This window comes from Polistes dominula, unplaced genomic scaffold (assembly GCF_049000335.1).
Source record: "Polistes dominula isolate Pdom_NZ unplaced genomic scaffold, Pdom_raw_medaka contig_80, whole genome shotgun sequence".
NCBI classification, from domain to species: Eukaryota; Metazoa; Arthropoda; class Insecta; order Hymenoptera; family Vespidae; genus Polistes; species Polistes dominula.
The window spans coordinates 1,943,425-1,966,294 of NW_028301111.1; the positions used below are offsets into that span (position 1 = coordinate 1,943,425).

The 22,870-nt window shown below is 29.6% G+C and overlaps 1 protein-coding gene across 7 annotated transcripts in view; it reads right to left on the reverse strand.

Moving 5' to 3' along the window:
- nAChRalpha4 (nicotinic acetylcholine receptor alpha4) overlaps positions 1-22,436 on the reverse strand; it is a 185,045-nt gene extending 162,609 nt beyond the window's left edge. For 2 of the 7 annotated variants that reach the window (XM_089176759.1, XM_089176758.1), the window contains exon 1: positions 15,697-15,790. Coding sequence is in view for 5 of the 7 variants with exons in the window: in XM_089176756.1 (XP_089032882.1) it covers positions 15,697-15,900 (204 nt within the window). In the remaining 2 variants the exon portion in view is untranslated. Of the gene's footprint in view, positions 1-15,696; positions 16,057-21,979 lie in introns of those variants that run through there. The other 5 variants (XM_089176756.1, XM_089176757.1, XM_015330883.2 and 2 more) reach the window with 5 other exon arrangements.
- Between the last annotated feature and the right edge of the window lie 434 nt (positions 22,437-22,870).

Sequence of the window (22,870 nt, forward strand, 5' to 3'; positions counted from 1 at the left end):
TGATAAAAGAAAATACAATGTGAAATAATTTTTGCTGACATTAAACACATTAACGTTTAGTAATTTTATTAAGTAATTTTTATTGATGTGGTACTTGTGTGATTTTCTCGTTTCTTTTTCAAAAAATACAAATACTAAAAAAAAAGGAAAGAGATACTAAATAAAAGAGTAAAAGAAAATGAAAGAAGAGTTATCTGACGGTACTCACAACACTCCAGGAACACTCTCGGAAAATATAGTCGGTTCCTTTGAAAAAGCCACCCCCTTTCCCACCAACCCCTTTCGGTTTTCGTTCGTTCGTTCGTTCGTACGAGTAATGCCGACAGATATCGCAGCATCCATCCAACAAACCAACCAACCAACCAACCAACCAACCAACCAACCAACCAAACAACCCCCACAGTAGTTTTTCTCACGAGAAAAAAAGGAAAAAAAAGAAAAAGAACAAAAAAATGTTTTTGTTTGACACCTACGAGGATAAATACGCACACTTTGATAATATCGCTTATTTTCTATTCCTTTTTTCATTTTTTTTTATGTTTTTCTTTAACCCTTATCTTTAACTCTTATCTTCTTCTTTAACCCTTTGACTATTATTACTATGAACGCATATATACGTTTAATAAAAATAATCAGAGTTAACTATACGTGTGTGTGTTTATTGGTACTTACGTATTAACGCTCCCGCAGCAAAATTCCGTTACTGCACTAATCTAAACCTTAAATTGTTACGACAAATCATAGAATAAAAAACTTTATTTAAAATCAAAACACTTTCGAAATACAAAACATTTTATTTATAAAAAGTAGTCAATCGGATTTCGGTGGAAAATGGGCCGATATAGAATTTAACATAGATTCAAAACAGTCTCTATTTTCTTTCACCTGATGCTATCGCCATAATTCTAACGAAACCCTGACACAACCCTTACGGTTGTTGTTCGCACACAACAACAAGGTTGTTGTGTGCGAACAACAAGATTGCTCTTTATTGGCGCATTAGCGAAATTTTTGCTGGGGTTGCGTTAATACGTAAGTACCTGTTTATTAATATTATAGTAAAATAATATAATATTGATTAGTGTATTAATTATTATTTTGATTATTTTGATTAACTCTAATTAGTCTTTGAAGATAATTAATCAATCCAGGAATTAACTCAAAGGTCAAGTAAGACATCATACGTCAGTAATTAAACACCTATACACATTATACATATATATGTAAATATATACTTCTCATATATCTGTATATGCACACATGTATACGAGTATGTATATTGATATGTGCAGATATTAATGCTATTAAGCTGAACGTGTTCCAGACGCAATGCAGTAGTTTGTAGGAGATGACCGAACCCTTCCTGGTATCCGTCAAATTAATTACCGACTTCGAGTTAAGGGTATGTACCCTTCTGATAATTCAACTCACGTTTCTTCCTTCTAGTACCTTCGATCACGAACCAATACTTCCTTCCTTCCTTCCTTCCTTCCTTCCTTCCTTCCTGCCTGCCTGCTTGCCTGCCAACCTAACCTAACTTTTTTTTTATTTCTTTCAATCCTTCTTCTTTTACTTTATTTCTTTTCTTTTCTTCATAGTCTCGTGGTTTATCTACGAGTCCTTTCCACTTTTCAACTTAACCAGAAAAAGATAAAACCTATACGACATACAAAATAAATCCCTTTTTAGAAAAAGTTTGTACAAAGAATCTTTTTACGATTTATAGATAAGTATATCGATTTTTAACATGGTTTATAAATCCAACTAGGTACGATTATATATATATATATAGGGGGGTTAAAGTAAATCATAGATATAACTTAAATCTATAGGATTTTCTCTTTATATCTGTATACACACATATTATATATAGTATATATATAAAGATCCTAGTAGTAGTGGTAGTTTGTGGTTATACACACTATTACTATACTATACCAATGTACGAGTACATTGAGGAGTGCTACTGTGTAACCATATTTGTACATATACAGGTTTGTATATACAGTAACTTGTACTAAAATCACAGTCATATCCTGTCTATATAAATACCCCTTACATACACATATCTATGAATGTATATAACAGTATGTGTGTTAGTAACTTCTGCTAAAATCACAGTCATATATCCAATGAACAACCTGTATATATACAGGTACCTATGAATGTAATACATGTACATAATATGTGAATATGTGTATATACAATAGTATGTGTTTGTATGTCTGTACGTGACTAGTATTGAAATCACAGTCAAATCCTACCTATATGAAATACCTATACATATACACGTATCTATGAATGTAATACACGTACATAATATGTGAATATGTGGGTATACAATAGTATGTGTCTGTACGTAACTAGTATCGAAATCACAGTTAGTCATATTCTACCTATATGAACTTCCTATATATATACACGTTCCTATGAATATAATACATGTATATAATATATGAATATATACACTGATAGTGTACGTGTAAATCATAGCACAATCCTTACTATCTCATGTAATTATTTCTCCATACACATAAGTGAATAGTGTGTATACATACATGCACGTGCATGCTTGCATGCATATGTGATATATCTGATAATAGATCGTACGTATCTGCATAAAAGGTAATAAACAGTGCAAACAATTGTAAAGATGATTGCAAATCGATTTATCTATCGATAAACAAATAGATAAATAAATATAATATCATTATATATAAAAATTCAGTGTGTTATATTGTTTGTTTCCAATGAAGTTCGAAACTACTGAATTGATTTTAATGAAATTTATTTTATTTTGGGTGATTTGTTTCAACTTAGTAGATAAGATTATTTTTTATTTTATATTGTTAATTTAAGGATTTATTATTTAAAGGTTCTGTAGTTCTTTAGGTACTGTAAGTTTTCAATAAATGGTGCTGTGTATTACAATTCAATTATCTCGATATATTCAAGTTATAGTTTATGTATAAATTATCTAAGTCTTTAGGTACTGTAAATCTTCAATAGATGGCACTGTATTACAATTCAATTATTCTGATATAACTATCCTTGCTTTTTACAATTTTTAATGTATTATTATTTTATTTATTCCATTTTAATTGTGATAATAATTTGTGTGTTGTTATAACTAACTAAATTAGTTTAATATTATAATAAAACCACACCAACACGTGGCCGAGACATCCTAGTAATATAATATAATAAAAATATAATAGAAATAGAATTGCAAACTGATCTATCGATCTATCAATCAATCGATACATAAATAAATAAATAAAATAGATGGATAAATAATCGATACGTCACTTTTCTAAGTATTCTATTTCCCTCTCTCTTTTTTTTCTTCGTTTCTTTTCTGTTCATTTTTTCTTTTCTCTCTCTCTCTCCCTTTTTTTTTTGTTCTTTTTCCTTTTACCCAAAGATTTATCACGATTCAGGGAAGTCAGCTACGATAAACGGCTTTCAACGTTTTCTGTTTTATATCGTAAGCCGACGTACGCGAACGCCTCGTTTGTGAAACCGATCGACGAAAGATATTTTCTTCTTTTCCAAGATGGCACAGAGTTCATCACTCTTCTTTCTCTCTTTCTCTCTCTTTTTTTCTCTCATTCACACACACACACACGCATATATATATATGTATGTATGTATCTTCATACGTATAAAAACGAGACAAATATACACATACATATTTTCTCTCTCTCTCTCTCTTTCTCACACATATATTCTCTCTCTTTCTCTCTTTCTCTCTTCTGGGTTCTCTCATTCACTCTTTTTCACTTTCTGGATTCTTTCATTCTCTCTTAAATTGCTATATCTTCCGTTAGGATTAATGACTTCGACGAAAAGCCACAGGGCTTTTTCACTTTACGCTTCCTACCTACCTAAACCACCCCACACCCATCCACAAACTTTTTTTTTCGTCTTTTCAATTCTTCTTTGTTTTTTTTTCTTCTTTTTTTTTTTTCATTTTTCTAAATCCTCTTTCATCTCTCTTCGTACAAAGTTTGTTTTTTATCCTGCTCATTTAAACGAATGACGACGTTGCATTTTGCATTTTTGATCTTTTGATTCTGAATTCTTGTCTTGTTTTTTTTTTTTTTTGGATATTTATACTTCAAAATATTACCAATGATTATTTTTTTTATTATTTAATATTTTGTTGTTGTTAAATTTTATAACAAATGAAAAATGTAATGAGCATTAGGTTGTACTAATTCTTTGATTTGTTTAGTAACAAAAATTGTTTAACCAAATTCGTATGGTTTAATTGCTGCGAGTTTGACGAGATTGAAAAACAATATTAAAAAAAAAAAAAAAAACATGAAAAGAAAAAAAGGAACAGGAAAACAAAAACTAAAAAATAAAAGTAAAATAAATGAATACAGTGCGAAAAGTCAAACGTGTGTTTTCGAAATATGAAAACGTTCCGCGACCTAACAACGCACACCATTGTTGCTGCTGTTGCTGCTGCTGCTGCTGCTGTTACTGACGACGACTACGACGACGACTTTACTAATATTTAACGACATTTTAATGGCACGCCGCAACATGAAAGCGTTTGCTAGACGAAGGGAGAAAAAGAGAAAGAGAGAAATAGAGAGGTACAGGTAGAGGTAGATGAAGGGTTTGGGATGAGGGGTTAAAAAGGGTTAGGTAGGGTTGTTCTCTAGTACTTTAACATATTCGTCGTTGACTTTTCTGTTTGCATGCCGGTTGCTCGTCTGTTCCATTTACAAGCCGACATTGTGTTTTCTTTTCTTTCTTACCGTGAGATTACTTACTCTACTATTTTTATTATAATTATAATTTCTTTTGCTCTGTTTCTCTTTTTTTTTCTTCTTTTTCTTTTTCATTTTAGTATTTTATTTTAGCTACAAAATGTTTCCACTCAACCTTTTCCTTCCATTCCATTCGTTTCTTTTTATTTTATTATATCTTTTGCCATGATCGTTTACTCGTTTTAAAATCCTTTATAATTTTGTTAAAATTTAAAATTCATATTATTTAAATTTTATTTAATTATAGTAACTTAAAGTTTTATAAAATTATTTTAGTAAATTTATGATTTTTATTTTGTTTTATATTATCGCATTATATACTCAAAGTTTTATGTGAATTTATTCTTTGTTTTTTCCTAAACTTTATAATAAAAATTGTAATGCAGTATTTTTAATAGAATAAATCAATGTAATGATATTTACTAGTAATACTAGTCATGTTAGTAAATATTTGATTTTTATTTCGTTTTATATTATCCTACTGTATACTCAAAGTTTTATGTGAATCTGTTCTTTGTTTTTTTTTTTCTAAATTTAATAATAAATATCATATAAGAAGATGTAATAAAATAAATCAATGTATCAATGCAGTGATACTAGTAATACTAGTCATGCTAGTAAATTTTTGATTTTTATTTCGTTTTATATTATCCTACTATATACTCAAAGTTTTATGAGAATTTATTCTTTGCTTTTTCATCCTAAATTTAATAATAAAAATTATAATAAAAAATGTAATAAAATAATTTAATGTAGTGATACTAGTAATACTATAGTCATGTTAGTAAATTATTGATTTTTATTTCGTTTTATATACTCAACATTTTATGATAATTTCTTCTTTGTTTTTTCATCCTAAATTTAATAATAAAAATTATAATACAAATATTTATATATTTATAAAGAAAATCTATTTAACAAAATTCGTAGAAATAAATTATTCTGACGACAGAAAGAAAAGAAAAGAAAAACTGATACTTTAACAAAATTACTACATCATAAAATTATTATATTATTTAATTAAATTAAAATGACAAAAACAACAGTCACAAAATCCACAAATATTGAAAATAAAACAACTCAGAATTTTCTAAAATAAAAAAATATAAATAATTACATAAGAACAACATATTATACTATAATTTAATTATCCCCCCCTACCCTCCTCCTTCTTCCACATACACAATTTATCTTTTAAAATGTTGCTGACACCTTAATAAAAAAATATAATAATATAACACATTTCTTTTTGCAAACATAAAACAAATTTAGTTACATCACCATTATCATTATCATCATAATAATCATCATAATCATCATCAAGGACCTTCCCTAGTATTCTAGTATAACTTTCTTTTATACAGAAGAATAAGAGAACTCATTTAAAGCATGAAGTATCCATCGAAATCGATCTGTTATTATTAATAGCACCTCGGCCGTCGTAACTGTCGATAGAACGTGAGACAATTTCGAGGTAGAAAGCATCCCCCTTTCTTACCACCCCTCTTACCATCACCCTCTTCCACCCGTTCCCAACCCAATGGCGTTCACCATCGGCCATTATCGACAGTTCTTACTTCGTCTCGACGCATTAAGAGCTTCCAATCCACCCCTCCTCTTCTCACCCTCATCTCTTATCGTTGCCGTTGTTCTCGATAATGCAAATTTCTCTCTTTCAGAATTGCAAACTTTAGGATACACCAATAGTCATATGGTGGAAAATAGAATCATAGTGGAAGAATTAATATGATGAAATAAACAATTGATTTTTTATTTTTTTATTAAAATCTCATTTTTCTCCCACTCTCACCCCCACTGCATTGTATGACAATTGTAATTAAGTTCAAGGACCTTTTGATATTATTTTTCAACATGCACGTTATTATATCTACATATATTTTAATATTATTTTATTTTTATTTGCACTGTTTGTTAATTTGCTATTAATTTATATAAAAGTGGATGGTTACTATTTTTATTTGCTTTTTTTTTAAATCTCATTTTTACCCCACCCTCTAACTCATTGCATTTCAATTGTAATTAAGTTCAAGGATTTTTTTATATTAAATTTTTAATAAAATTATAATAATGCATATTATTATATTTATGTATATACATATTTTAATATTATTTTATTTTCATTTGTAATCTGTGTTAATTTGCTATTAATTTAAATGAAAGAGAATGATCTCAGTATTTTTTTCATAAATTATAAATTTAATCCTTACAAATTAAATAAATGATCAATAATTTATAAGTTAACAACGTTTTAAAATCTATATAAAATATATTATTAGAGAAAATACAATGATAATTTAATTAATAACAATAATAACTCGTAGCGAGTAAAATAATAATCATTTGTACGTATTTTATCAAACATTTACCAATAATTCTCAACGATTAAAACGTTTATATTTAAAATATTATTATTCATTGGTATTAATTAAAACAATTTCTTTTACAAACATTACATTTGATATTAAATGTTGTAAATTAATAGAATTATAACAAAATGTCCAAATCAAACAAAAGAAACAAAAAGACAAAAGAAAAGATGATTGATAAAAAGAAGAAAATACGATCAACCATTGAAAATATCTTTCTTCTCACCTGGAAATGTCGTTAACCATTATCCACGGGTGGCATAGAAGAAAAAAAAAATAAAAAAAAAAAGAGGGAGAAAAAAAAACAGAAGAAAACGTATCGCGTAGTTTTCCTTGACAAATCGTTGGAAATTCCACGAATGCACGTGTGCTAAAGGGTGTACGACAATGTCACACTGGTGTGTCGAGACTGGACACCCTTTTCAACCACCGACGACCCACCCACTCTTTCTCCTCTTCGTACCCCTCCTTTTATCCCTTGTTAAAGCACAGTAACGTACCACAACGTCGGCAAAACTTTCTCCATAACCATTGCTCATACGTCTGACGTATACTGAAAGAGGCCTTTTGTTTATATTTCCCCGGGCAATCCACTTTTTCATATTTCTTACATATTATTTTTTTCTTCTTTCTCACACTTATCCTTTATATATAATAAAATAAAATATAATATAAATAGAAATCTTTATATATAAACATTCAGTGTCATGTTGTTGATTTTCAATGAAGTTCGAAACTACTGAACCGATTTTAATGAAATTTAGTTTATTTTGTGCAATATTTTTCTACTTAAGGGGACCTTCTACTCTGCAATTTAAAAAAAATTTTTTTTTTTTTTTTACATTTTTCGAATGTATATATATGTAGAAATATTGTGTTAAAATTTCAAAAAGATTCGATGTCTCTAACTACATTTTTGGTGCCTGAACGTAACTACCTCGGACCGCTTTCCTGAGCGTTCGGCGCGCACGGACGACTCTTATCTTGTTCAATCCCTTTCTCTTTCATTGTTTATTCAAGCAGTTTTTTTATTGTAATCTGTATAATCGGCCGGTAATGGGCCGATAATAACTGCCAATAATGGGCCGATAATAAATGCCGGTAATGGGCCGATAATAAATGCCGGTAATGGGCCGATAATAAATGCCGGTAATGGGCCGATAATAAGTGCCGGTAATGGGCCGATAATAAATGCCGGTAATGGGCCGATAATAAATGCCGGTAATGGGCCGATAATAAATGCCGGTAATGGGCCGATAATAAATGCCGGTAATGGGCCGATAATAAATGCCGGTAATGGGCCGATAATAAATGCCGGTAATGGGCCGATAATAAATGCCGGTAATGGGCCGATAATAAATGCCGGTAATGGGCCGATAATAAATGCCGGTAATGGGCCGATAATAAATGCCGGTAATGGGCCGATAATAAATGCCGGTAATGGGCCGATAATAAATGCCGGTAATGGGCCGATAATAAGTGCCGGTAATGGGCCGATAATAAGTGCCGGTAATGGGCCGATAATAAATGCCGGTAATGGGCCGATAATAAATGCCAGTAATGGGCCGATAATAAATGCCGGTAATGGGCCGATAATAAATGCCGGTAATGGGCCGATAATAAATGCCGGTAATGGGCCGATAATAAATGCCGATAATAAATGTTTTTGCAATAAAAAATTAATTAAAATGAAAAAATAAAAATTCATTTATATAGTTTAAGACTCAATTTAACAAACCTAACAACTTTTAGATCGATATCTTTTATAGTTTTCTTGGAAAAAATTCGCGAAAATAGCCTTTTTTTTAGGTGCTCAGAGTAGAAGGTCCCCTTAAGATATAAAATAATTTGTATTATTATGTATTTTATGTATTATTATGTATTTTTTATTACTAACTTAAGGATTTTTTATGTAGAGGTTATGTAAAGCCCCAAATTCTGTAAATTTTCAATAGATGGTGCTGTTACTACAATTCAATTATTTCAATTTACGTATAATATAAGCTTAATTTTTCAATTTTTTCATGTATTATTATTTAATGTATTCCATTATAATTGTTATATTATTTTGTGTTTTGTTATAATTTACTAAATAGTGTAGAATAATATAAAATCAACATTTAATAACAAAAGTAATACAAGTCATGGTCAAATCATCCTATAGAATAAATGATATCTCTTTGTAATGTTTATTTGTTTCTAAGCAATAAAATTATTCATAAAAAATAAATTAAGTACAGATTAGATTAAAAAGGTATTAAAATTTCAATCAGACATTTGAAACTTCCAATTTGTAAAATGAACTGTACGATCAAACTTGTATTTAAACCCCTTTTCATTATTCAATACGTATTCCTATGGATAGATCAACGAAAAGCTATGGGTTGAAGCTCGTAATGTGTACCTTAATGAACTCTAATGTAATTCAATCAGTGGACTTTAAGTGACGGAAGAAAGAGAGACAGAGAGAGACAGAGAGAAAGATGAGGGGGTAAGTGAAGAGGATGAGAAGTTCAAACTATGCAACAAGCTCACGTTGCTAATATCCTTTGCCATACTAGACAGGTATGTAACCTATTATATATATATATAGATATATATAGTTATATGTATAAATATATCTATCATATATCTATATCTATATATGTATGTTTGTGTGTGTGTGTGTAGATAGATAGAGTTGCACACATAAAGTACACGAGCTTATGATAGATCGTCTCGACAATGGAGACAGTCTCCAGGATAGCTACAACCAACTGCCATAAATACTCTTGCGTGAGAGTACACTCAGAGATATATCCGAGTAGTCTCGCGTTAACCTCTTTAACTGTGTGTTTACGCGATTTCGTTCTAAGGTATATTTTCTACCTTTATCTATAGATATTCTATACTACCTTAAATCTATCTATAATAATTGTATATAGTTTATATCATTCTGTGTTTTAATGATATGTTATATATAATCTGTATAATATATATTATAATGAGATATATAATATTATGTTTTAGTGATATATTATATATAATGTGATATATCTGTATAATATATATTATAATGATATATAATATGATGTTTTAGTGATATGTTATACATAATGTGATATATCTGTATAATATATATTATAATGAGATATATAATGATACATCTGTATAATATGTATGATATTTGATAAGAAATTTAATCTTTTTATTCTGTTTTGTTATTGTTCTTTTTTTTCTTTTATCATTTTCCTTCATAAATTTGGTACCTTTGATCTATTCACCTTTTTTCATTTTCAATTGATTCCTAGAGACGGAACGCGATTTATCGCGAAAGGTTTTCTCTTACCTAAGAGAGAAAGGAATACGAGAGAAAAGACGTATCTTGAAATTTCCTTATATATTACTAAGAATCGTCTTACCACAGATACACACATACATACATACATACATAAATTCAAAACTAAGCTCGAATTTCGTGAACAACGGGGTTTTAGTTTTTCCACGTTTCTCCTTCACGATTTCTTTCCAATTTTATTTTTTTTCCATTTTTCTTTCTCTTTTTCTTTTATTTTTATTTTATTTTATATTCTTTTCTTTTCAAAATAACCTCGTGCTTGCAACGAAAGCTTGTCTTTTATTGTCCAAGCAATATTTGTCTATTTTGAACCATCTTTTTACTGAACTAACCTAAAAATGAAAATTTTTTCTGAACAACAACTATAGTCAAGAATAAAATAATCAAATAGAAAATTTTATGTCATTAAAAATTGCACCATATGAAACATCATAAATTTTATTTTGTTTAATTATTTTTTATTTTGTTTTACAATATCAACAAATTCTGATAATAAAAAAAAAGATTCTTTAAAAGAAGAGAAAAGAAAATGGTTGTTTGATCTCAACTTCTTTTACACTAAAGGATATATATGTGTTTGTGTGTGTGTGTGTGTGTGTATGTGTGTGTTTTTATGTATATATATTTACTTGTGTTTAACTTTCATGTACTTATTTACTACGACGGACAAACATGACCGACAGAGGACGAATGCAACGATAGAAAAGAATGAAAGAAGAATAAGACCTCTTTCTGTTCCATTTTCTATTGTAAAACTTCTTCAAAGTATATATATACAGTATATGTGCATTCTTTAAATAATCTTTCCGCCAAATAGTCTCCAACTAAATGATAAACTTTCTCTACAAACTAAAATATACTTTTTATAAATGAACAAATATAATATTAATTGACAAATTTATTGATTGAACACTTTTACGTTGTTAAAATAGAAACAAACAAAAATTTAACTGTATTTTGTTTTTTTTTTCGTTAAATATAACTCCAAGTATAAAAACCGTGTGAAGTAGAGTCGTTTAGGATAAATAGAAAAAATAAGAAAAATGAAATATACCACGTTGTTTACATTTGTGACAATTATCACGAAGTATTTTAAACGTTGATTAATAATACAGTTCACACTGTATAATATATATATATATATCTATCTCTGATAATCATATACAGTACAAATATCATATACCAATCATCAAATATAATATACAAATATCATAAAGCTATCACTTTTGTTACACATTTATTGATTCTGTAAATAACTATAATACATTAGAGTGAACCAAAAAATTTACTGTATATATACTTGTTATAAATTGTGTCATAGATTGCATGTTGGGATTTATTTTTGTGAAACATATTTTATAAATATTAATTTAAAAACGTACTCACACATTTGAGTTTAACATTATTATATATACAGTATATTGTATAAACTATCATATAACAATAAAACATTATTACATGTATTATATATCTTGTCAAATTTATTTGATTTTTTTCAATTTTTATCAGGATTATTTGTATTTTTTATTGCTAATTTAAAGATTTATTATTTAGAGGTTATTTAAGTTCTGTAAGTATTCAATAGATAGTGCTGTATTACAATTCCATTATTTTGATATAACTAACCTTACTTTATATATTTTTTTGTAGTATTATTATTTTGAGTGTTGTTTCAATTTACTAAATAGTTTAAAATTATATGAAATAAACATTTTATAATAAATTTACAGTAACTTAGTGATTCAGCATCCTTGTATATATATATATGTATATTTGATTTCTGACAAATAAACACCAACCGATAGGTTTATCCAAGCAGAGTTTACGATGTTTTATCCTGCAACGTGTTCCTCTAGAAATACATAATCGAATTCTATTGGAAAATCGGAAAAGGAAAGTAATCGAACCTACCACTAAGAAAAATAAAACGAAAAAAAAGGAATAAAGAAAGAAAGTATACTTTAAATAAAGCAAACGAAGTATTGGAAAAAGGAAAATCGTTCTCGATGAAATTTCAACGGTTCGATGCGGTTGAAACTGAGGGAAAAAGGGTTGCAATTTAAACGTAACTCGGTCCCTTGCATCGTTCCGTGTAATTTACAAGAACGGTAAAGTCAACGACGCGCGAGGCAAAGTGTAAAAGAGGGGTGATGAGGGTGAAGTTGAGGGGGTCAAAAGCCAAATAGTGGTTTCTGTACGTGTTAATGGAAATAATACTTCAACGTTAGTAGGCGAGTATGTGAAAGATTTGAAACGAACGTTCACAAGGTTTCATGGCAGGTGTATCATTTGACAAATTTTGCACATTTTTATTTGAACGATTGTTTAACAACAACAACAAAATAAATAAAAACGATTACAGGTTTAAATATAAATTACGTGTCACGTTGTTTGTCCGCAATGGACTCCTAAACTACTGAACCGATTTTAACAAAATTTTACACACTGTGTGCAGTTTCATCCAACTCGAAAGATAGAATAGTTTATATCTCAATTTACAATCGAATTATTTTTTTATTAACAAAGAGTCATGATTATCTCTGTTAGCTCGGTAAGATTCTAACAGATGGCGGTGTAAGGTAATTCGTTGACTGGATTGAGTAAGTATCCAATAGATGGCGCCATGTTAAAAGTACAAACGTTTTATGTAACCTACATGAATGGTCCAGTTTGTTACAGCTTATTCAAAAAAGTTTGAAATTTTCGAATTAAATACGTGTGTATCGAACTGATTGTGAGCCACAGCAACGCGTGGAGAGGCACCCCTAGTATATGTATAATGGGAAAGTATTTACACAAAGAAGAATGTTGGTATTCGTTAACGTTTAATTTTGGTTAACATGTTTTAATTGAAATAACACAATCCGTTATTTGAATCATTTTCTGTAAGCTTATGGTATTGTATTATGCTTTTAATCGTTTCGTAAATCATTCTAATACACGTTCAGAAATAATTCGAATATTTCCACCCTTAGCTTTGTCCTCAGCTTCGTTGAAATCGTTTATACCCTTACCCTTCCCCACTCGTTTATATTTGAGCTACGAAAATAATACAAATAAAGAGCAGAAGATAAAAAAAAAAAATAATAAGACAATAAATAAAAAAAAAAAGAGAGTGAAAAATATCATCGAAGTTCTGTGAAATCTCATTTGATAACCTAAAATACTTTCGGCAAGGTTCAATGATCTCTGGGAATATTTAATTTCATCCCTTCTCCTTCATTTTCTATTTTTTTCTGTACTGGTAGATCAATATTTATCAAAAAGGTTTCTTTACAATCATAATGTATAATATTTTATAAATCGATCTCGAAAATTCGAAGATCTGGAAAAATTTCGTACACTAGAAAATTACAAAATATGACATAATAATTTGAATAAAATGAATGATTAATTAAATTTGTTTATTTTTATATAATTATTTAAACTATCTTTAATTGTTTTGTGTTAGAAAAAAAGTCCAATTTTGAATAAAATATTTTTAAATTGTTCAAAATTTTTTTAAATTTTTTGTTGTAAATATTTTTACTTATTAAAAATAATTTAATTTATTTTATTAAATATTTACACTTATTAAATATAATATAATTTATATATTAAATATTTATTTTTATTAAATATAATTTAATTTATAATATTGTATAATTATTTATTAATTTAAATTTAATTTTTTTAAATAAATAATTCTATTTAATATAAAATAATATAATAATTAACATAATTTAATTTATTAAATATTATTTAAATCGTCAAAAAATTATTAATCGCGTCTTAATAAAAAAAAATTGAAACATAGTTCAAAGTACAAAAAAATGTTCCTAAACATAAGTTAATATTCTCTCTCTCTCTTTCTCTCTCTCTCTCTTCTTTATCTTTTCTTATTCTTTCTAGTTTTTTTTTTTTAAAGAATAAAAAAAAGTATCTCCCGTAAATCCTTGGAAATCAGCCTGTCGCGATTTACCGCTATGTTTGCCACGATTAATCGGACCATTTGTCGAACAGATAGAATCGAGCTTTAGCAAACGTGAAACTCGACGAAGTAGGAAATTTATGATACGTTATCGTCCCTGACGGATATCACATCCTGATTATCATAATACCTTGACGATCACTAAAACCACTACCAACTACCTACTACCACTACTACCACATCATCATTATCATCATCAACAGCAAAAGCAAAAGCAACAGCAGCAACAGAAACAGCAACAGCAGTGTTACGGTTTTCAGGAAAACCAAGTTGGAATAATTTATCCCTTTAATTCGTTTCAATCTTCCCAACGAGTTATCTCACCTCGACCGAATAAAATCCAAAACGGGTTCGACGGCTTCTACAAACTTGGATAAGAGTGGGGGGGGGAAGGGATGATGAAGGGAGGGGATTATAATTCTGTCCCAAGTAATCTCATACCTTTTTGTTCCATCAAAAAAGAAAGACAGAGAATAATAATAAAAAAAAAAATGAGAAGGTTGGGGACTGGAGGAGGTGATGGGAGGGTTGGGGAGTGGAGAAGAAGATGATGGGAGGTTTGGAGAGTGAAGAAAGTGATGAGAGAGTTGGGGAAGTGGTGGGCTGGGGAGAGGAGGAAAAAGACAGGGGTTGAGATGAATAAAAATAAAAAATAATGGAGACAGGAAAAATGATAACATCCCTTATTTTACTGAAAATATTTTTTTCATGAAAGTTAAAGAAAAACGTTTAGACCTCTCTAAAGATACCCAAAACGTATTTCCGGTTTATATAGATTATGTGATTGTGTTAAGAAATGGGGTAGTAGTATGTGTTAGTAAAAGACTCGTTTAGTTTAAATTCCAACATTATTACTTTCTCACTCTCAATCCCTTTCCCTTTTACAACGTGAACCAACATTAAGGGACATTTTGCTTGCTATGAAATATGACAGGGACACTTGGTAGAATCCCATCCATCCATCCATCTATCCCACCTACCCTTCCACCACATCCATTCTTCATTCCTCACTTGTTTTATTCTTATATTCTTTTTCATTTTTTTTTTTTGTTTTTTTTTGACATTTTTAAGTTTCAATGGTGAAGATCATATTTTATCAAAGTATTTAAAAGTAATTAAAAAATTATATTCATTGTAGTATTATGTTTATGTGATTATGATCTTACACAAACATAGAAATAGAAATGTATATTTGTTTATAAACAAAAATAAACTTACCACATCGATCAGCTGGGATAATTTAAGTTTGATGCACACTCGTAGAACGTCCGACGTATTTACAACCGGTCTCACTAATTTGTTGTAATTCGACAACAAATCGTCGTAAAGACGTTTCGCGTCCGGATTTCCGGCAACCGCACCGTGAACCACCAACGCCGAAAGAAACCACACACGTAGAGTTTCCCCTATTATGGGGGGCATCGTGAATTCCCGTTTTCTTCTCCACTATGACCCGAATAAACCCTTTTTTTACGCGCACTCCGAGAACTTTTTTTTTTTTTTTAGAACGTTTTAAATGAACTTCTTAAATTTGGACAATGTGACGACTCGACAAACACGATGATCGAATAATCGAATCTGCGAAACGAAACACGTTTTTTTTTTTTTAACGAATTTATTTATTTTATTTTTATTTTATAGATGAATATTCGTATCGTATAACATGTATTGTATTTGTTTGATTTGTTTTTTTTTTTTGTATTAATTGATGCTGTTTTTTGGTTTTTCTATTTTAATTATGATCTTTTAAATGATGGTTGTGTGTGTGTGTGTATGTTTTTTTTTTTAAGATAATTAACACGTATTAGGTTTTTATGGAATTTTGTTATAGAAAAAAATTTGTTACAACTTTAAAAATAAATATTTTAATAAAAAAAAATTTATAGTTATAGAACCAAAATTGTTACAACTTTGAATAATTATTTATCTACAAAATAATTAAATTAATTTAATAAATTTATTATTATTAAAATAATAAATTGATTTGTAAATTTGTCACATTACAATGTTAATTTCATTCTATTAAAAATAAATATAACAAAAAATCTCAATTATCTTACTTAATTAATCACTTAATTTATTTCAAAAACCTGACACGTATTATATCTAACAAAAATAAAAAACGACCATTCACAACTTATATTTTATAATAATTAATCTTACATGAATATCTGGTAAATAAATCTGATAATAAGTTTTGTCTAAATGAATTTCAAAAGCTCTTCTAACTTTAGTAACAAGAAACTAAATTGAATAATCTTATTTTTTCTTTTCTGAGGGAGGACTTGTGTCAACGTACTCTTTCTCTTTCTCTTTCTTGCTCTTTCTCTTTCTCTTTCTCTCTTTCTCACTTTATCATTCAAACCGCAAAGTATAGATATGATTTTATGCAAATGGTTTGAGCCATGTAAGCCGCGTTTTGCGGTACTGCATTTAAGATGCGTTACGGGATATACGTGTAAACTTGGCAAGATGTTACACCGAAGCATAATTTCGTGTTTCATTCATACATATATATATATATTACTATGAAATAAACTTTCAAATACGTTTCTTGTCTTCCCTCATTTTTTGTTTCATTTTTGAAGTGAAAACTTCATTAGAACGGGAGTGATTTGCAAAAAGCGAACTAAAATCCATGGTAACAGCAACGAAACAATGAAACGGCTACATTACAAAAAAGAGAAAACGAGACAAACATATGCACATCTATAGGATTTAACCTAAGAGAGAATGAGATAGAAGACAGTATGCATTTGTTTCTTATTATCTCGGTCTCCTCTTTATGCGATGCTTCGTAGTCCCCACTCCTGGCTACTGAGTGTTGTATATGGTGTGTTTGTGTGCGACTGCATACTACGAAGCGTAGATTCGTATTAACTCAATTCACACATTTAAAAATATAAGTTAGTTCTTCGACTGGGGCCACTAGACTATCCACGTTTCTCACAAGCAAAGCTGTTTTTTTTTTTTATAATAAATAAACTCTACAATTATCTTACTCCTGATACTCTGCATTTGACTCATTCTCTCGAAGCGAAGGTTTTAACACATGTGATCTGCACACATGATATTTGTTTTTTTTTCTATTTTATTTTCTGTTTCAAATTATGTAAATATATTTCTTCTTTTTATCAAATTGTCTTATGGTCAAATTTTTTTTTATTGGTTGGTTTTAAAATGAAAAATATGATTTAAATAGCGTAAATTTCGACTAGAGGTTTAAATATCATTTTATTTGATAAACAAAAGAGTTATAGCATAGACTATTCTTTATAGTCACAAAAAAAAAGGAAAAAACAAATGATCAACTGTATCGAACAAAAATTCATATAACAACAAGATCGAAACGGATTCGTCGATTCAGTTCAGCAAACACCAAACTTCCGATACTATTCCGATATTCTCGTATAGTGTCCTCCATACTTCCTGTTTCAACGTGTTCGTATAACGCAAATCTACATCGGTGTTCTATCGTTACTATCATTAAATCTTTCACACGTTAATCTCATCCGAAAGTATCAAAAAAATCTGTGATATATATATGTATACTCGAATGAGATCATGCGTATAACAAAATTTATCGATTATTTCAACAAAAAATGCTAAAAAAAAAAAAACCCAAAATAAGTGCATCTTTAGTATAACAAATTTAAATTATGTTCTTGATAATAATTGTCATAAAAATCATTTTATAATAATAATAATAATAATAATGACAAATATAATCATAAATTTGTCTACATGATTCTCTATAAACGTTTCGTAAATTACTTTTTAAACAGTGTTAAAATTAAAACCGTTTAAAGTTTGTAACATGTGAATATAGTTTGATACAGTTTTTATAAACCGTAAAATAGATAAATAGTGGTACTTTAATTAGCCGATGTTATACGATCTATTTAGTTAGACACGCTAAATACTCTTTAACGAAAACCCCTTCTACCATTCCCTTATCCTTTTGCTTCTTTTTCCTTCCCTTGCCATACCCAGTCTTCTCATTCTCTCCTACTAAAATTTAGAACTCGTTTAATTTGTCGTAGAAAAGTTTTCTTTAACCTAATGAAATGGAAAGTTGTTGATAAAAGACAGATTTCAACTCTATTCAAAATCTTTCTTTCATAAAATGATAATAAAAATTAAGTTTCGATAGAATGAGACGAATACAAAATATCTGGTGTAGAATAATTGTATTCTCTTCTTATTTAGTACCGCGGCCGTTTCATCGCCTTCCACCGCTCCGTTACATAGCCGCCTACCGCTCCGTTACATAGCCGCCTACCGCTCCGTTACATAGCCGCCTACCGCTCCGTTACATTTTTTTCAAATCACACCCATTCTAAAGAAGTTTTCACTTCAAAAATATCATGTGTGCAGATCACACGTGTTGAAACCTTCGTTTCGAGAGAATGAGTCAAATACAGAGTATCAGGAGTAACATAATTGTAGGGTTTATTTATTATAAAAAAAACAGCTTTACTTGTGAGAAACGTGGACAGTCTAGTGGCCAGTCGAAGAACTAACTTATATTTTTAAATGTGTGGATTGAGTTAATATGAGTCTACGCTTCGTAGTATGCAGTCACACACAAACACACACATATACAACACTCAGTAGCCAGGAGTGGGGACTACGAAGCACCGCATAAAGAGGAAACCGAGATAATAAGAAACAAATGCATACTGTCTTCTATCTCATTCTCTCTTAGACTAAATCCTATAGATGTGCATATGTTTGTCTCGTTTTCTCTTTTTTGTAGTGTAGCCGTTTCATCGTTTCGTTGCCGTTACCATGGATTTTCGTTCGCTTTTTATCAAATCACTTTCATTCTAAAGAAGTTTTTACTTAACAAAAAAAACAAAATGATACATCATGGATTCACAAAAAGTATATATACACATTTATCACTCGTATGTAATAAAATCACTTTGAAGTTTCGCGGTCACATATGCTCATCACCATATCATCTAATCCTCTTTTTTCATTTTAAAATAAAAATAAGAATACAATAATATACTGAAAGAACGAATTAAATTTAAAAGACAATGTGAGAATTAAGTTCATACCTTTTTTTTTCACTTAATTAAAACAGAATAAAAAAAAAAGGAGTAGAAACTATAGAAAAGAGAAGAAGAAAAAAGAAAGTAAAGATATAAGGGATCAGATAAAAGATAAAAAGTAATAAAAAAGGTAGAGGAAGTAGAAGAAGAATAAAAAAAAAGAGTAGATGATCAAAGTTTCGCGGATGATTCGAACGAAGAGATTCCACAGAGCGTGTAATTAAACCGGTACTCTCGATCGGAACTAGCGAACGGTATTGTTATTTGAACCACTTGATTCTTCAACGTTGTGATGATCGATATTTCGAAACGTTGCTGAAACGAACCTACGAATGTACGAATGAACGAACGAACGAAAGAAAAACCACGAACAACGAGCATTTTTCAGGCACAATTCGCGCCTTGTTTTTAACCCCACACTAACGAACGAAGAATATGACCATCACCACCTCAAAATACTACACTGATTGAATATAATTCCTATTGTGATAGATGATAGTATAGTTAATCCTATTTATACATTTTTATTCACGATACTATTTTTTATTTTTTTTTCTCTTTGAATGCTCTCGTCAATCACATTTGTTTGATCTATCATCGAATTTCAACAACTGAGAGAAATCAGAGAGATGGCAGACAGAAAGTAATAACACATACTTATTAAATGAAGATATATATGTGTCTGTGTATCTATGTGTGTGTGTGTGTATGGAATGTGTGCTTGGAAATCATTCGGAAATATCCTTGTCAATCATTTTATTTGATTTATCATCGAATTTCAACTACCCAAGATAAATACATGTAATTATTACAAAGTTGCACAGAGTACACGCTTCTAATTTTACATTCACATATATATATATTTCAAATACTTATCACGAATTACTTATCAACAAATTACAACGCAAAAATAAATAAAATATGTATATACATATATATGTTTATATGTATGTTTAAATGTATAACAATTCAAAAGTTAATCACCCTATAAAATAAATCTGAGATAATACAAATTACTTATCAATAAATTGCAACACAAAAATAAAAACGAAATATGTATATAAATATATATGTATGTGTGTATATTGAAATGTACAATAATTTAAAAATTATAATCACTATAAAATAAATCTGAGAAAATGATCCGATAGGATAATAGTAGATCGTAGAGATTGAGTTTGATCGTAGTCCGACATAGTTTTAGTCTCTCGGTTTGAATCCCTGAAGGGATTTGGATTACCCGATTAGGTAGTTCTATCTCTCTCTATCACACTAACTCTTCTCTCTCTCTCTCTCTCTCTCTCTCTCTCTCTCTCTCACTCACGTTTTCCAAATTCTGGTAACAACGTTCACAGACTATGGTCGTCGTAAATTCAACTCTCGACGTTGACTATCACGCACCGATAATACACAAACGTGAAACTTCAAATTTACGATATCGCATAAATAAATAAATAAATGAATGAATAAATGAATAAATGAATGAATGAAACAGTTAGTCAATAAGTTAATAAACAAAAGAATATGATCAAGAATTATTTAAAAACAATTATTCATATATAAAATAAAACTTATTCGTGAAACACGTATGAGAATGAAAGATTGATCGTTGGTATCACACACATAGATACACATATACACAGAAAAATGTTACTGAACCCTTTTTTTATTTCTTTCTTTCTTACTTGAAGTATTTATTTTTGTTTGGTTTCTTTTTTTCCTCCCCTATGTAACACGCGCGGTAAATTCTACGACAACGAGAATGTCTAATTGCTTTTACCCCCAGACAAAAGTGGGTCAACGATAACGTTATTTTCAAATAGAAAAAACCAAACTAGGGATTTTCACGTTGAACATTAAAGTCCCTACCTTCCTTTTTTATAAACAAAAATTGTGGTAGGAAGAGATTTATTATCATTTATCGTTGAAAGAGGAGACACTTATTAGACGGACGAAAAGTTTGAGAGAGAAAGAGAAATGGGGTAGGAAACAAAAAAATGATTAAAAAAATTAAATTTTCTAATTATTTTTGTTTAATAAATATCTATTATCTACAAACTATAATTTCAATTAAAATATTATTTTATTACACCTTGTAATTGAGATAAAAGGAAAGATTAGTAACAAAATGTTCTAATAATCTTCGTTTCATAAATTTCTATGATTTATACACTGTAATTTCAATTAAATAATTAAATTATCAATAAACAAATTATTACAAAATGTTTTAATAATTTTCATTTAATAGATATCTATTATCTATACACTATAATCTCAATTAAATCATTTTATTATCAATAAACTAGCTATTGCATCTTACAATTGAAAGATAAAAGAAACTAAAAGTAAGAAAACTTTCCCTAATAAAAAAATAAAAAATCTTAAAAGAAAAAGAATATTTAAAAATGATTATACAGAACAAGGAAGATTAAAAAACGTACAAATCAAAATAGAAGATAACGATGAACAACAACAACAGGATGTTTGATCTGACGGTACGATAAAACGTAAATACAACAGCATACCGACGCGTAACATAACTTTCTTATAATAATATTATATAAATAAATATACAAATATATATGTATACATATATATTTTCATATATATGTATATATATGTATATATACGTATATAATATTATTAAACACACTATATGTGATAACAGTGAAAAAAAAATAAGATAAGTTAATGTTAACATCCAATTGCTCTGGACGCACTGTGTTTGTGCCGACGGGTTTCTAACCTCGCGCACTCCAAGCCACGCCGGTTCTCAGAGGGAAGCTTTTTCTATCTCTTTCCCACTCCCTTTCTTTCACCCTCTTTCACCCTCTTTCACCCTCTCTCTCTCTCTCTCTCTCTCTCTCTCTCTCTCTCTTTCGGCGCTGCACACTCGCCACGCACTGCACCTACGACTGAAGGAGGCTACAGCTTTTGCTTGTCCTCCCTCGACAGCAAAGCTTTGGGAAAGTGGGGAGAATGGGGTGAGCTGGGGGTGGTAAAATTTCGCTCGACTAGAGGCGCCACTTTCGCTCCCAGCAGCCAACCACCCTTTCGAAGCATAGACACCACCCACCTACACCCGTTTATCAAGCCGTCCCCATATCTACTACTACTATTGCTGGATCTACTACTACTATTACTGATACTACTACTAGTATCAGGTTTTACGAACAGTGAAACTAACAGACACTTGCTTGATGCTACGAGGAATCTGGACCGAACGAGAGCGCCCGCGCACATCACTTCCCCTTCCTCTAACACCCACCTACACCCACCTACACCCTCATCCAACTCCCCACTAGATTTCTCCTCCTTCGTTGGTACTCCCA